Here is a 12,566-nt window from a genome sequence, read left to right on the forward strand (position 1 = left end):
AAGGCCAAGCTGGATGGGGCTTTGAGCAACCTGGTCTAGTGGAAGGTGTCCCTGCCCATGGCAAGGGGTTTGGAACTAGATGATCTTTAAGGTTCCTTCCAACCCCAATCATTCTATGTTTTTATGATCACAGTATGACTGTTGCCTCAAAATAGAAGCCTGGGGTTAGTCATGAGCAAAGTATGGAGGAAAAAAAAAATCACACCAAAAAAAGGATGCATTGTTACTCACTGCAGGGGGAGTGAGCACAGCATAGTGCTGCAGGCTGGCCTCTGGGACCACTCTCTGGCTGCTAAATGGGGAATGGAGGAGCTCTTACTCCTCTGAGGCATGCGGTGTCACACGGATTTGGGGGACTGAACTTGGTAGCATGGTGCATGTACAACTGAGATGAGGAGTGGCAGGAGGCTTACCTCATGGATGAATCCATAATGCACCAGTTCTGTGGCCAAGTCCTTGGAGTTATCAGCTGCAGAGGCAAGGAAAGGTGAGAACATGAAAGTTCATACATCTCTTAGTTCCTCCTCTACCAGTGCCCCTATCTCAACCCACAGCACACCTGCATTATGCTTCATTATGCTTTCAGGGCACATGCTGTATACTTTTGGTTGGCTAAGTAATTGCTAAGTAATCCTGGGGCAAACAGAGCACAGAGGTGGTCAATGAATGGGTGTTGAAGAAGGTACTGGGCAGGAATGAGTCCGGTCCCAAATCGCACAAAGCACAATAGTCTTGGTAATGTGCCGCTTTGAAATTTTTTTGCTTGTTTTGGCTCAACATAAAAAGCAGGCAGGCCACTACCTGTAGGCAGAAAAACACAGGAGCTGGTGACGCAGCAACTCCCAAGCACTAATTTCCAAGCCTCATGCTATAGTTTTGGGTGTAAGGCAGTCAAGGGACTCCAGATGCATGGCCTCCAGAAGGCTCCTGCATGTTTTAGGAAGAAGCCTGCTGGGCCAGACCTACTTGGAGGAGAAGCATCCTTCCCCAGAGCAATGGGGCTCCCTCAGAGGAGAGTCCACCTTCTCCTTTGAAAGGTATCATTGCAGAGACTGCACCACTGTTGGGAATGAGGGAAGAATTCACTAGTGTTACCTCAAGAATTGCACACCACACGTTCAGGGATGAAATGCATGTTCTTGATGGCCACTCACTGGACTCCCAACATTCACTTTAGATTGCAGGTTACTACCACATGCCAGAGGCTATAAGCTCAGGGTCTGAGTGGACAACAGCTGGTACCACACAGATATTACGGTTTAGCCTGTTCTCCCAGTACAAGAAGGAAAGAAAAGCTGGCTTGTAAACACAGTCTGTGTCTAACTCAATCTGAGCCTAAACCTGACCAGGGCCACCAGGCAATACTTCTGCGTTCACGCACAAAAATTTACTTGCAAGTAAACCTACTGGGCAGCAAGTCGTAGCTCAACTGTCGATGCAATTTGTCCTCCAGGATCAGCAGAAGAGTAAGCTGCAGAAAGAAGAGAGTGCTCTTTACAAACACCAGTTTCTCCATAAGAGGGAAAGGTGCTGACTCTTCCATCAGCACTAGAAACTGCTGGCAGTGGTGAGCAGGGAGGATGTTGGTAACTGCTGAGATGCTGGATGTCTTTGGTAGAGTAGTTTGAATGTCTTAGAGGAATGGTCTCTTAACAGTTACAGCTAACCTGCAACTGTTAAACTAGAAAGGAGTAGAGTTAAAAGATGTCCAGACAAAGATGTCAAGGTCTTCCTGTCCTGCAGCCAGAGGGGACTGGTAGCTTTATTCTTCTTCAGGCTTCTTTTATTACAAAGGGACAAGGGTAAATACTTGGGGTACTGCAGCAAACTAGCCGAGACCAAACTTTTTCCCAGTCAAATGCTGGAGTACAGACAGCAGGTCTTGCCCCAGTGCCTCATGTAGAACAGGAGCTGAATACTTACGTGCCACTGGGTCTTGTCTTCGTTCAATTCCATGTTACATTGCATTTGCACCACCTAGAAAAGGCCAAAATCAACATCAGGTTGGACACAGTCCCTCTAGCTCCTCCAAGCCTGCTATACTTCTGATCTCCAAGCGTGACTCTCAAATTCTTACTTAAACCCCTGAATTCCAGCTGCCAGCCTGACCTTCCCATTCTACCCACATTTCTAGGAATTGTCCAAGTGGAGCAGATGAGGGTTAATTTAGTCCAGTATTCAGCTACAAACCGTGGCCATCTTCAGCTGATTGGGAGGTGGGTAAGGGAGCCCTGTGCAAGGTACAGTTCTGGGAAAACTTTATAACCAGGATAAATTCTTCTGCTCCATTTGCCAGGGGCAGGCTTTCCCCTAAAGTTCTGCCCAAACTCTTTGTTACGTTTTAAACTTGTACTTGTTCATGTCCCTATGGGATGACCAATCTTTAAATCAGACAAAAGAGAAAAACTGAAATCCTGACTATTATTAAAATGACATATGGATTTTCTTTTGGAAACCCCACACTGCATTGCAGAACATTCAAATGTGTTAGCTAAATATGGCATTTTATTAATACATCAGCTTCAAATTCCTGTGAAGGAACTGGGTCAGCTTCAAGCTGGGTGAGCTTCAAGTTTCCATGAAAATGGCTCACACCAGAAGTCATGTTGTGTGGGCAAAGGAAAGCCAGAGAGAGCATGCAATTGGTCAGCCCAAGACAGGAACCCAGTAAGGAATTAACATCCCTGTTCAGACAGAGTTTAACAGGTTTTCATTTATATTCCTCAATTTCAAGCTTATGCTCAGAGGTTAGTTATATGCTTGTTCCTTCCTCTGACCCAGCACCCCTCTACCACAGCTCCTCCCTATGACAAACAACCCTGGGCATTTAGCTCTCTCAGGAAACTCGCTGTCTGACCTTTATCATCTCCAGGCCATCCATTTCTCCAAGAAGAGCTGACCAGTGTGACTGTATGCCCAAAGTGGATGCTCTTTCCTTATGCTCTGTCTGGCCATGTGCTCCTTTATATACTGAACTACACTGAACTGCACAGCATCTTGCAGACATCACCAAAGAGAAGGCTTATGACGTTTGAGAGCATCATTGCCACCTGCTCCCCACCTCTCTCTACCTGATGCCTCTGATCAAAGAATCATTTGGGTGAGAAGGGACATCAGGAGGCCTCTAGTCCAAGCCCCTGCTCAAAACAAGACAAATGGTAAATGCAGAACAGGCTTTTTAGAGATCTGCCCAGCTGGGTTTTGAAAACCTTGAAGGACATCCCAGAACCTCTTTTGGCCCCTGGTCCACTGTTTAACCATCCTCACCATGAAAAAAATTTCCTTGGATCCATCCAGCATCCATATTCTGATGCCTCCCAGAATAGACAGAGTCTGCATCGTAGCTACACTGATTTGGGACTTGCAGGTTTGTCCAGCTGCAAGTTTTCAAGAAATTTATAGAAACTCAGTGCTTCTGAGATTACTAGTCCTTTGTCAAGTTGGGTAAAAAACAGTTGTTGAACACATTGGTGAGACACATGATGCACCTGCAGAACTTTCCTTGGGGCACTAGGTGAAAAAGCAGCATGTAACAAATGCAGAGGGGAAAAGACATAACATTTACATTTCTCTAGCGTATCCGATTAATCACCACAGCACTCTTACGAAAAATAAGTGCTGAGCAGTATGAATAAAGCATAAGTTAAGTGCACTTAAAGCTGATTCTCAGACAGATATGAAGAAACCACTGTTGCTGCACTTTTTGAAGGGAGGCTTTTCACAGGATCTTACAGGAATAAGAACTGGGTTTAGCCCTACACAGTATTTTTAAGAATTTGATGCAAGCATGAAATTGCATTCATATCATCCATGGTAACACAAAGACAGTGCCACAGGTGATTCATGATGAATGACTAAAAGTGTCATTACAAGGAAATACCAGGTAGAAAAAGGGTTTTTAAGAAAAAGCGATGCACACAGCCCCATGAGTTCCTCTGACTGCTCTCAAAAATGGCTGGCAGTTCAGGAGAAACAGAAGCCATTGAAAGAAGTGCTGTGCCTCAGCTATGGTCTCCCCATATGCACGTCAGCAAAGGACAAATGCCAAGTCCTGCCCCTGGGAAGGAATAATCCCTGGCAAGGACATAGGCTGAGGCTGCCTGGCTGGCAGGAAAGCTTTACTGGCTCTGCTGGAAAGACTCTGGGGTCATGGTGTGCAGCAGGCAGGACATGAGCTGCAACGTGCCCTGGCAGCAAGGAAGGCCAACGGCATCCTGGGGCACAGCCAGGATATTGAGGGAAATAATTATTCCCCTCTACTCAGCACTTGTTAAATTACATCCAGGTACTGCATCTAATTTTGGGCCCCTAAAACAAGACAGACATTGATAAACTGGAGCAATGGAGTGCCGTCAGAATGAACCTAGGCTGGAGCACTTGCCCTTTGAGAAGAGGCTGAGGGAACAGGGCTTGTTCAGCCTGGAGAAGGTAAGGCTTTGGGGGATGTGATGGCAGCCTGCCATGAAGGGGTTGTGCTGCAGTGTTGAACTGCTCTGTTCAGCGAGGGTTTGGAAGGCTTCACTTCCACTCAAACACCCTTGCCTTGCGTTGGTCCTTCCCTGCCCTCCCTACCTGGCACTCCTTCCACTCCCCTCGGGGGTCCATAAACCCACTTGCGATGACCTTCCTGCCCGTGACTTCAGTGTCGGGGCATGCAATCTCACCTGTACAGTGCCAGAAAGAACAGGGCCTGATCTCAGCTGGCATCTCAGCACGCCACTGCAGTGTCAGTATCAAACCACGATGGGATTTCAAACCCACACCCCAGCGACAAGGCACAGAATATGCCATGCCACAGAGCTGCCTGTGGACGCATGACGAGGGAAGGCAGAGCCAAAGAATCGGAGGCAATGGGGCTGCTCCAGAAGGTCTCAGGTGAAATGAACCTCACTAGCTCCAGCCAAAGGGACTGCTGCAGTCCTGGGGCAGCCAATGCAATGATGAGAACAGCTCTCACCTGGGCTGGAGTTCAGTGCACGGCTAAAGGGAGAGGCAGAGACCATCCACCTACTCCCAGTGGAGAATCTGTCCCCACCTGGATCTGACCTTACCTTCCTGGTCTCCACATCAAAGGGCTCTGGGGTGGGAGTCTTGGCTTTCTGAGGGTCCTCCTGGGGCTGGGAGAGTGCACGTGGAAGGGCATGGGGTCTGGAAACAGCGAAGTTCATCAGGGGATAAATCCCATTCCTGGTACAGACACAGAGGGAGGACAAACAGCTGAGCCCTGTCCTCTTACAGCCCTGGCAAAGGTCAGCTGTGGAAGGCCATGGCGCAGACCAGGGATCCGCACCCACAGAGCGGCAGTGCTGGCAGGCAAGCAGCGCAGTGAGGAGGGGGCAGGCCACAGAGCCCCCCTCGCCCTGGCGCTGCAGCCCAGGTGTGCTTGCCCCAGGGGGAACTGCAGAGGGGATGACAGACGACCAAGTACTGCTGTGCGAATGGAACGCTCTACGTGTGCTGCAGCACAGTCCCCTGACCAGGCTCCATGCTGCCCAGGGAGCTGAGGGCAGAGAGATGCTGGAAACCAGAGCTGGGCAGACACATTACAGGTCAGCCAGCACCACCTTCAACCCACCTGACGTCTTCTAAGAATTTGTCGAGTTCAAGGAAGGAGACCTCCGAGTACCTGGGAGAGAAGCAGGACAGGAAGACGACTGAGAGATGCAGGGTAGCAGAGCAGTGTGAAGGACTACTATGCCATGACACCAGGATCACCAGCGTGGATGCATGTCCTGAGCTCACAGCTATGAAATCTTCCCCACTAATCCTCACCTCCACTGTGCTCCAGGACGACCCTCTCTCCGTATCTCTGCCATCACCATGTTCAGGTCCAGTTCCTTTATCTTCTCCTCCACCACATTCTCTGGCATCAGATCTAGGGCAAAGGTAGAAAGGAGCTGTCAGCTGGGAGGTCCCGTAACACGGACTCTGCAGCACAGTCCCCAGGGAAGGTCTGTGAGTCACTGCCTTTCTCCCCAGGCTCCTCCACATCCCCAGCTCTGCTGGGGCAGCAATACAAGCTCAAACAGGGCAGGGTGGTCTCATGGTTACTCACACTGGTTGTTGATGAAGCAGTGTGCTGCCAGCAGCTTGAGGGAGTGGACCTCAAAGAGCACCCGGTGGAAGAGCAGGTTATTAGCTGTTGGTCGCTTGTCTGGGTTGAGGGTCAAGCATGACAGAATGAACTCCTGAGGGTCAAAGAAAAGGCATAAACTGGATGCAAAGCAGGACATTACCCTGCTTTATCCCCACTGCTGCCAGCCCTGGCTCCCTCTCACACTTGCTCTTCCCGGGAAGCAGATCTGAGTGGCTGTTTCTGCCAGGAGGCAGCCCCAGGGCAGGGCAGGCAGGTACAAAGCACCCAGGCTGAGGAGGCAGCAGTGCTCTGGGCAGGCAGCATGCCGCTGGGTACCCACCAACAGCCTGGCCACAGGACCTCTGCTCCCTGCTTGCTCTCGTCCAGAGGGGAGGATGCAATGAAAGCCCAGCAAAGGGCCGTAAGGCTAACAGGCAGGGGCGTATCCCGGCAGCCAGCCAGGATCAGCTTTTGGAGCAACAACCCACCAGAAAAGATGGTGGTAGGACTGAAGAAAGGGCAGACTGCGCCAGTGGGAAGGATTCCTGATAGCGGCAGGATGGGAGGGATGCATCTGCCCGTTTCTGCTCATTGATGGCAGAAAAGCAAGATCCTCTGCCTCTGCTGCGTGCTCCAGTCTGGGGCCTGTCCTCTCTTAACCGCTCTGTGCAGTTTCTGTAGCTAGGGCTATTCAAAATAGACTCAAAGACCAAAAAATGCTCAGAAAGATGACAGGGTGGGCACTCACACAACCTCCGAATCAGCTGCCCCAAAGACTATCAGAGGTGAACATCGATGCTGTTTGCCCCTGGTGCTGAAGGCTCAACGGAAGAAACTCTCCTGTGCAAACAAGGGGACTATTGCATCAAAGGGGGTAGAATTTACTATGGGATGCCTGGAGGAATTCTGAGATCAAACAAGAGAATTTGGGGAGTGTACAAACTTATTATGGGATGTTTTGGAGATTGGCCAAAGGAAGAGGAAGGGAGGGGTTGAGGTGAGTCAGGGAGGAAATGGAGGGGGATAAAAGGGACCAGCTGCCTGTAAGCACTGGCCAGTACGTCTGTCTGTTTGAGCCCTGCATCTGATCACCTCAGTCTGTCATGTCTTCTTATTAAACTCTACTCCTGAGTATTTACAGTGTAAGTTTGCTCTCTGTTCCCTGTGAGCGTGTGTGGTCCTCTAGCAAATAGTCAAGCTGGACTAGCTGGTAAGTGAGAGGAAAGCTTGGAGAGGAGGCATAGATACCAGACAGACTATCGATCTGATTGGTAACAGGGAGACCCGTGGGACGGAGCCAGATGCCACAGCGACCTGTGAAAGGGATTGCCCTGAGCATCAATACTTGGAAGCAGGATCATACTGTTTGCCCGTCAACGCGGCACTCCCCTGCCTGTGCTGAACTGTTTGCAGTTGGCCATGTCTGTAGAGAGCGTGTGTGTGTGCACATGCATCCACACGTGCATCTATTGGGAATTCGCACTCAGCCTTACTACAGGTAGGACTGGGAAACTGTTGAGGATCAGCCTCTCATCAAGACCAGCCCAGGAGGTGGGGAGTCCCCATGTCCTTCAGCCCACCAGATTTGGCTGCCCTTAGGTTTCCAGTAGGTCAGTGTCTCTGCTCCCCTTTCCCAGCTCTGGTGTAACCTGGAGCACGCAGGAAGGCCAGGCTGGCTCTGAGGTTCCAGATATCAGCCAAGGGGAAGGACACTCATGGGCAGATTACACCCCAGGAGGGATGCCTGACCCATCTGTGGGTCAGGCTACAGCCTCATGGCTCTGTCCTCAAGGCTTGGCCAGCTGCACTCACCCGCATGTTCGGATCGTCCACAGAATGTCGTGCCCGCATGATTGCCTCCTCCGAGACCCGCGTGTCCCCATTAGTCTGGATCTCCAGCACTGCCATCTGGGGAAGAAGGAGTGCAGCCATGTCTGCATGTGGCCAAGCCCTGAGTCAGTGCTTGAGGGCTTCCCAAAGGGACGTCCCCTGGCAGGGTGGCAGCTGTGGACCTTCTCATCAGGACGCACAGCCCAGCCAAGCTCCAGATCTCCTGGGCTCCTCAGTGCTCCCTGGCTGCTGTATCCCTGCACTCAGGGCCCTTTTCTTCCCTACTGCAGCATTCCAGGCTGCTCACAGGTCCACAGCAGTGCAGACATGGGAATTTGCTCCCTGGGCACTGCGCAAACTGGGGGACAATACAGACAGCACCAACAGCCCCATAGTCTGCCTGGGCATGCTGTGCTTGGCGGTGCACATCCTCCTGAAGCAGCATGGTCTGTCCCTGCCCTCTGTGCCCTCCCTTCCCAGGATGAAGAGGAGGCACCAGCAGAGATGGCCGAGAGGCACTATCCAAGCATAGAAGAGGTGAGCTAAGCCTGCTGCTGCACCCAGGGCAGAGTGGGCCATGGCAGCAGACAATGTTCTGCTGACCCCAGAGATGTCTCCATCGCTGCAAGGAATCCCCAGCTCACACTGAGGTTTGGAAAAGGTGGAAAAGGGGAAGGAGTCTCCTTGGGAAGCTCCCCAGGCCACCATGATCCCCAGCAGGCTCAGCAAGAACAATCCTGCCCTGTAACCAGGGGTCATCACAGGTTCCCAGATGCTGCAGCCATCCTGCTCCGTACCTCCAGTGCACACATCCCGAAGGAGAAGATGTCCACAGCAGTCCCGTCAGCCTTTTCTGCAAAACCAAGCCAGAACCACATTAGGCCAGAGGTACAGGTCACCACCCGCTCACTCTGGGCACAGCCCCCTCACCCTGCCTCATCCCTATAGATGCCTCTGCCTGCACACGCCTGCCCTCACCCTGCCTTCCCTCTGCCCATGCCTCTGCTCATGCCTGCTTCCCCTACCCAAACACACATTTTCTCACAGTTCCTTGCACAAACCCTTCCCATTTATTCCCCTCAAATTTGCCCCAAAATAGTCATGATGTGGATAACATCATGAGTTTTCACATGGCACAAAGATTCTTTACTCCTTTTTCCATAAATTGTGACATTTTACATGCTTTTGAGTGTTCCTGAGCCATGAGCTGACCTTTTCAGAGCTATCTGTGGTCACGCAGAGATTTTGTTCCTAACCAGTAATTGCTAATGCACAGTCCATTCCCATGTAGGCACAGCTTTTTCCCACGTGCATAGCTCTGCACTAATCAACGCTAAATTTTACCTGCAATGTTATTACACAGTCATTCATTATCACAAGATCTTCTGTGACTCATGGCCACCAGCTTTAGGTTCGAATGCACTGAGTAATTCTGCACTGCTGCTAACATACTGTGCCCACACCTCACGCAGGAGCCCTTTCCATGTCCCTGTGGGCACCCCCGCTGCCTGCACGCCCTGGCAGACAGACCCCACACTCACGGCCATACTCCGGGGGAAAGAAATGTAAGTTGCGTAGCTCTTCCCTCTCAACCCTGATGGGGCTTCGCAGGTCATCCGGGAGGGCTGCGTTGGGGAACGAGAAATGTTCTGCATCACAACTCTGCTAAGCTCTTTCCCCGCGGCTGCGAGCACGGACGGGTGCTCCGGGGCAGCAGGGATTCCTGTGTGCACTCCCGCCCATGCAGACCACCCGCGGGGCACTTGCTCCCCCAGGAGACCCCTCTGCTCCCACAGTAGGAGCCGCGATTCCCCGATGGACAAAGGTCCCCCGTGCCTGCAGAGCCCAGGCCTGCTCTGCTGTGCCGCAGTGCCTCACTGGGAGAGGCGCCCAGGGCCCACAGGGGAGGACGGTCGACCCAGGAACAGGACTGATGCTCTGGGAGAGGTGGCAGAGGGACACTCACCATTTGCAAACACCCTGTGCCAGACTGCCGGTCAGCGCCGATCCGGAAGTGGAGGAGTAAGAAGGCATGGAGCAGAGCACACAAACAGAAGAGAAGGTAACTCTAAGCCTTGCGCCGGTGATGCACGGGAGGTGCCCTGAGGGACTCTGCAGCTCTCGCCCATTCTGCCCAGCCGGAACCCCCTCGGCACACCACCCTGTACAACCCCCCGCTCCCCTCAGCGGGCAGCTTCCTCCTGCTGACTATTCTCAACAGCACTTGAAGCCACGGGCCCGCGAGGGCGGCAGCACCCTACCTGAACCAATCTTTATGAGACCGTTGTGCTGGATGAAGATGGTGTCGCTGGTGAGGTTGCCGTGGATGATGGGAGGCTCGCAGGAGTGCAGGAAGCTGGGGAGGCACAAAGCTGCCTTGAGCACATTCCCGGCGCCCAGCCCAGTGAGAAGCAGGGCAGCCGACAGTGCAAGCAACGGCAAGCTTACCTGAGAGCAGACAGGATCTGAGTGCACCAGCGCTTCCAGGCCTAGAGCAGAGACCAGAGCTCTCTGTCAGATAAGACACCCATCAGAGCCCAGCAGCCAGATTGGGTCATTCCTACCTATTACACAGTGACTGGGGAAATCTGCCCACCACTAGCCCTGCAGAGACTGCTACTCAAAGATGAGCCACACACTGTGCCAGTGACAACAGTCTCCTTTCCAGCCCCTGTTCAAAGAACACCATCAAAGCTAAGAACTCATCTTTACCGGCAGACAGAGCTCCCCTGAGCCCCAACACCCTGGTGGGAGCATGGACAGACACGTCACAGAGGAGGCAAAGCTAAGCTAGCTATGGTTGCGGGGTCCGTGTATGTGGTTTCCTCTGTACACACCAACAGTGAGTCCCAATTCCAGGAAAATGTGATACTGAGCTCAGACTTCATGGCAGCACTTGCAAGGCCAAGCACAGGGCCTCCAGAAAGGTCACACAGATCCTCAGTCACAACCAGCTGAGACCTGTCCACAAAACCATTAATCAGACCCAGAATGAGTGGGTTTGCAGGTGAAACTGGTCCTTCAACCCAAGAAGTAACCTAGCCACAAGCACACCATCCCTCGTTGAGGGTGGTGGAGACGCAGGCCCCCCAAAGCACAACGCAGCCCCAGCAGCAGTCAGCATCATGCAGCTGAACCTCACCGCAGCAGCTTCCAGCAAGTTCCCCACCCTCAGGGTCAGACCCTAGCAGCAGGATCAGTTTCTGGGCTGTCCCAGGGAAGTTCTGCTCTTGCTCTGGCCTTCACTAAGAAGCCATCCCCCTACAGCAGAGAGTCCCTGGGTAACTCAGGGAGCAACCATACGTATTTGCTGTGTGTTGTAAGAGACTAGAGACCCTCTCTGTGCCAGTGGGCATAGAGCTACCCATTTCACCTGGGACACCCTGTGTGTGCTCCCAGGGCACCTACCCTGGCGTTCATGGCCTTGTGGTTTTTCTTCGTTTTCTTCAGGAACTGTTTCAGGCTCCCTGAGGACACGTACTCTGTGATGAAGATGACCTGGAAGGGGAGAGAGGTGTTCTCAGCCTCCCTGCACAGCCCGTGCCGTGCACAGCCCATGGGCCACAGCAGCCAGCGGCACGCAGCCTGTGCCAGCCCCACACATGGGTAAGAGCAGGCTGCCGGCAGACATGCCCCAGGGAAGGAAGGGCAGTCTCGGGGAGCAGGGTGAGGAGCAGAGCTGGGATACCCGCCTGGCTTTCACTAGCATCCCTCCCCCAGCCCAGGTACCCCCCAGACACTTTGTCTCCCAGAGTCCTCCCTACCCGTGCCTTGGAGTCTTTCACATCCAGCCAGTATTTGTGAAGCTTTACGATGTTGGGGTGATCCACAAGCACCAGCTGCTCAAACATGGTCTTGATCTTCTCCTGTGGGCAGAGAGAGGACAGGTGAGATGGCAGGTCCTGGGACATGGCAGGACACCTCTGAGAGCAAGGAAACCTTGGGCTGGGGAGCAGGCTTTGCCCCCAGTCACAGGAAAAGCTGGTTTTGGGGTACGGAGGACACATGGAGCTGTCTCTGAAAGAGAAGCCAAGGGAAAGCACGACACCATGAAGACAGAAGCACAGCATGACAGGCTGTGATTAGCACTGCCGACCAAGGTGTGCTGCTGCCCGTGAACAGCAGGAACCGGCGCTGCCGCCCAGGAAGGTGTAGCGGGCGGTCTCAGGGGAGGCAGGCGCAGTCCCCGCCAGGGAGGGATGGCTCACCTCGTGTGCTTTAAAGGCCTTCTTGTCAGTGAAGAGCAGCTCATTCCACACCACCTCCACACCCTCCTCTGTGTCCATGGCAAGGAAGGTGCTCTGGATGCCCGGCATGTTCCCCTGATTCACCTGCGAGGCACAGGAAGGCGTGAGACAGCCCGGCTGCAGCCCTGCCGACGGCTCCCAGCCCCACCAGCAGCCCAGCTGGTGGAGGAACGTGCTGCATGGATGTGGGCAGCCTCTGCTATCGCTCCTGCAGAGGACTCCAGCCCACAGGAGGCTCTGGCCGGGACACAGAGAGTAGACCAAATGCCCAGCCCGCTGCCTGTTCTGCCCTGCCCTCAGGACCTGCGGCCTTGGGAGCTCAGGCATTGCAGCAGCCGGCACCGTTTCTGCAGGACATGGGGGCACAGGAGAGAGCCAGTTCTGCTGGCTCCAGCCAGAGCTGGAGATTAGGA

General features: G+C 53.1%; 1 protein-coding gene across 1 annotated transcript; it reads right to left on the minus strand.

Moving 5' to 3' along the window:
• Window positions 1–413: 413 nt before the first annotated feature.
• NRBP2 (nuclear receptor binding protein 2) lies at window positions 414–12,237 on the minus strand (the record flags this gene model as incomplete). Its single annotated transcript, XM_010296738.1, has 16 exons — window positions 414–469; window positions 1,408–1,471; window positions 1,924–1,977; window positions 5,052–5,187; window positions 5,576–5,626; window positions 5,773–5,875; window positions 6,056–6,188; window positions 7,889–7,984; window positions 8,704–8,759; window positions 9,448–9,531; window positions 9,873–9,896; window positions 10,168–10,262; window positions 10,355–10,395; window positions 11,315–11,404; window positions 11,671–11,772; window positions 12,115–12,237. Coding segments are annotated over 16 exons (1,308 nt in total), but the record flags the coding sequence as incomplete, so codon positions are not given.
• Window positions 12,238–12,566: the final 329 nt, after the last annotated feature.

This window comes from Phaethon lepturus, unplaced genomic scaffold (genome assembly GCF_000687285.1).
Source record: "Phaethon lepturus isolate BGI_N335 unplaced genomic scaffold, ASM68728v1 scaffold10271, whole genome shotgun sequence".
NCBI lineage: Eukaryota > Metazoa > Chordata > Aves > Phaethontiformes > Phaethontidae > Phaethon > Phaethon lepturus.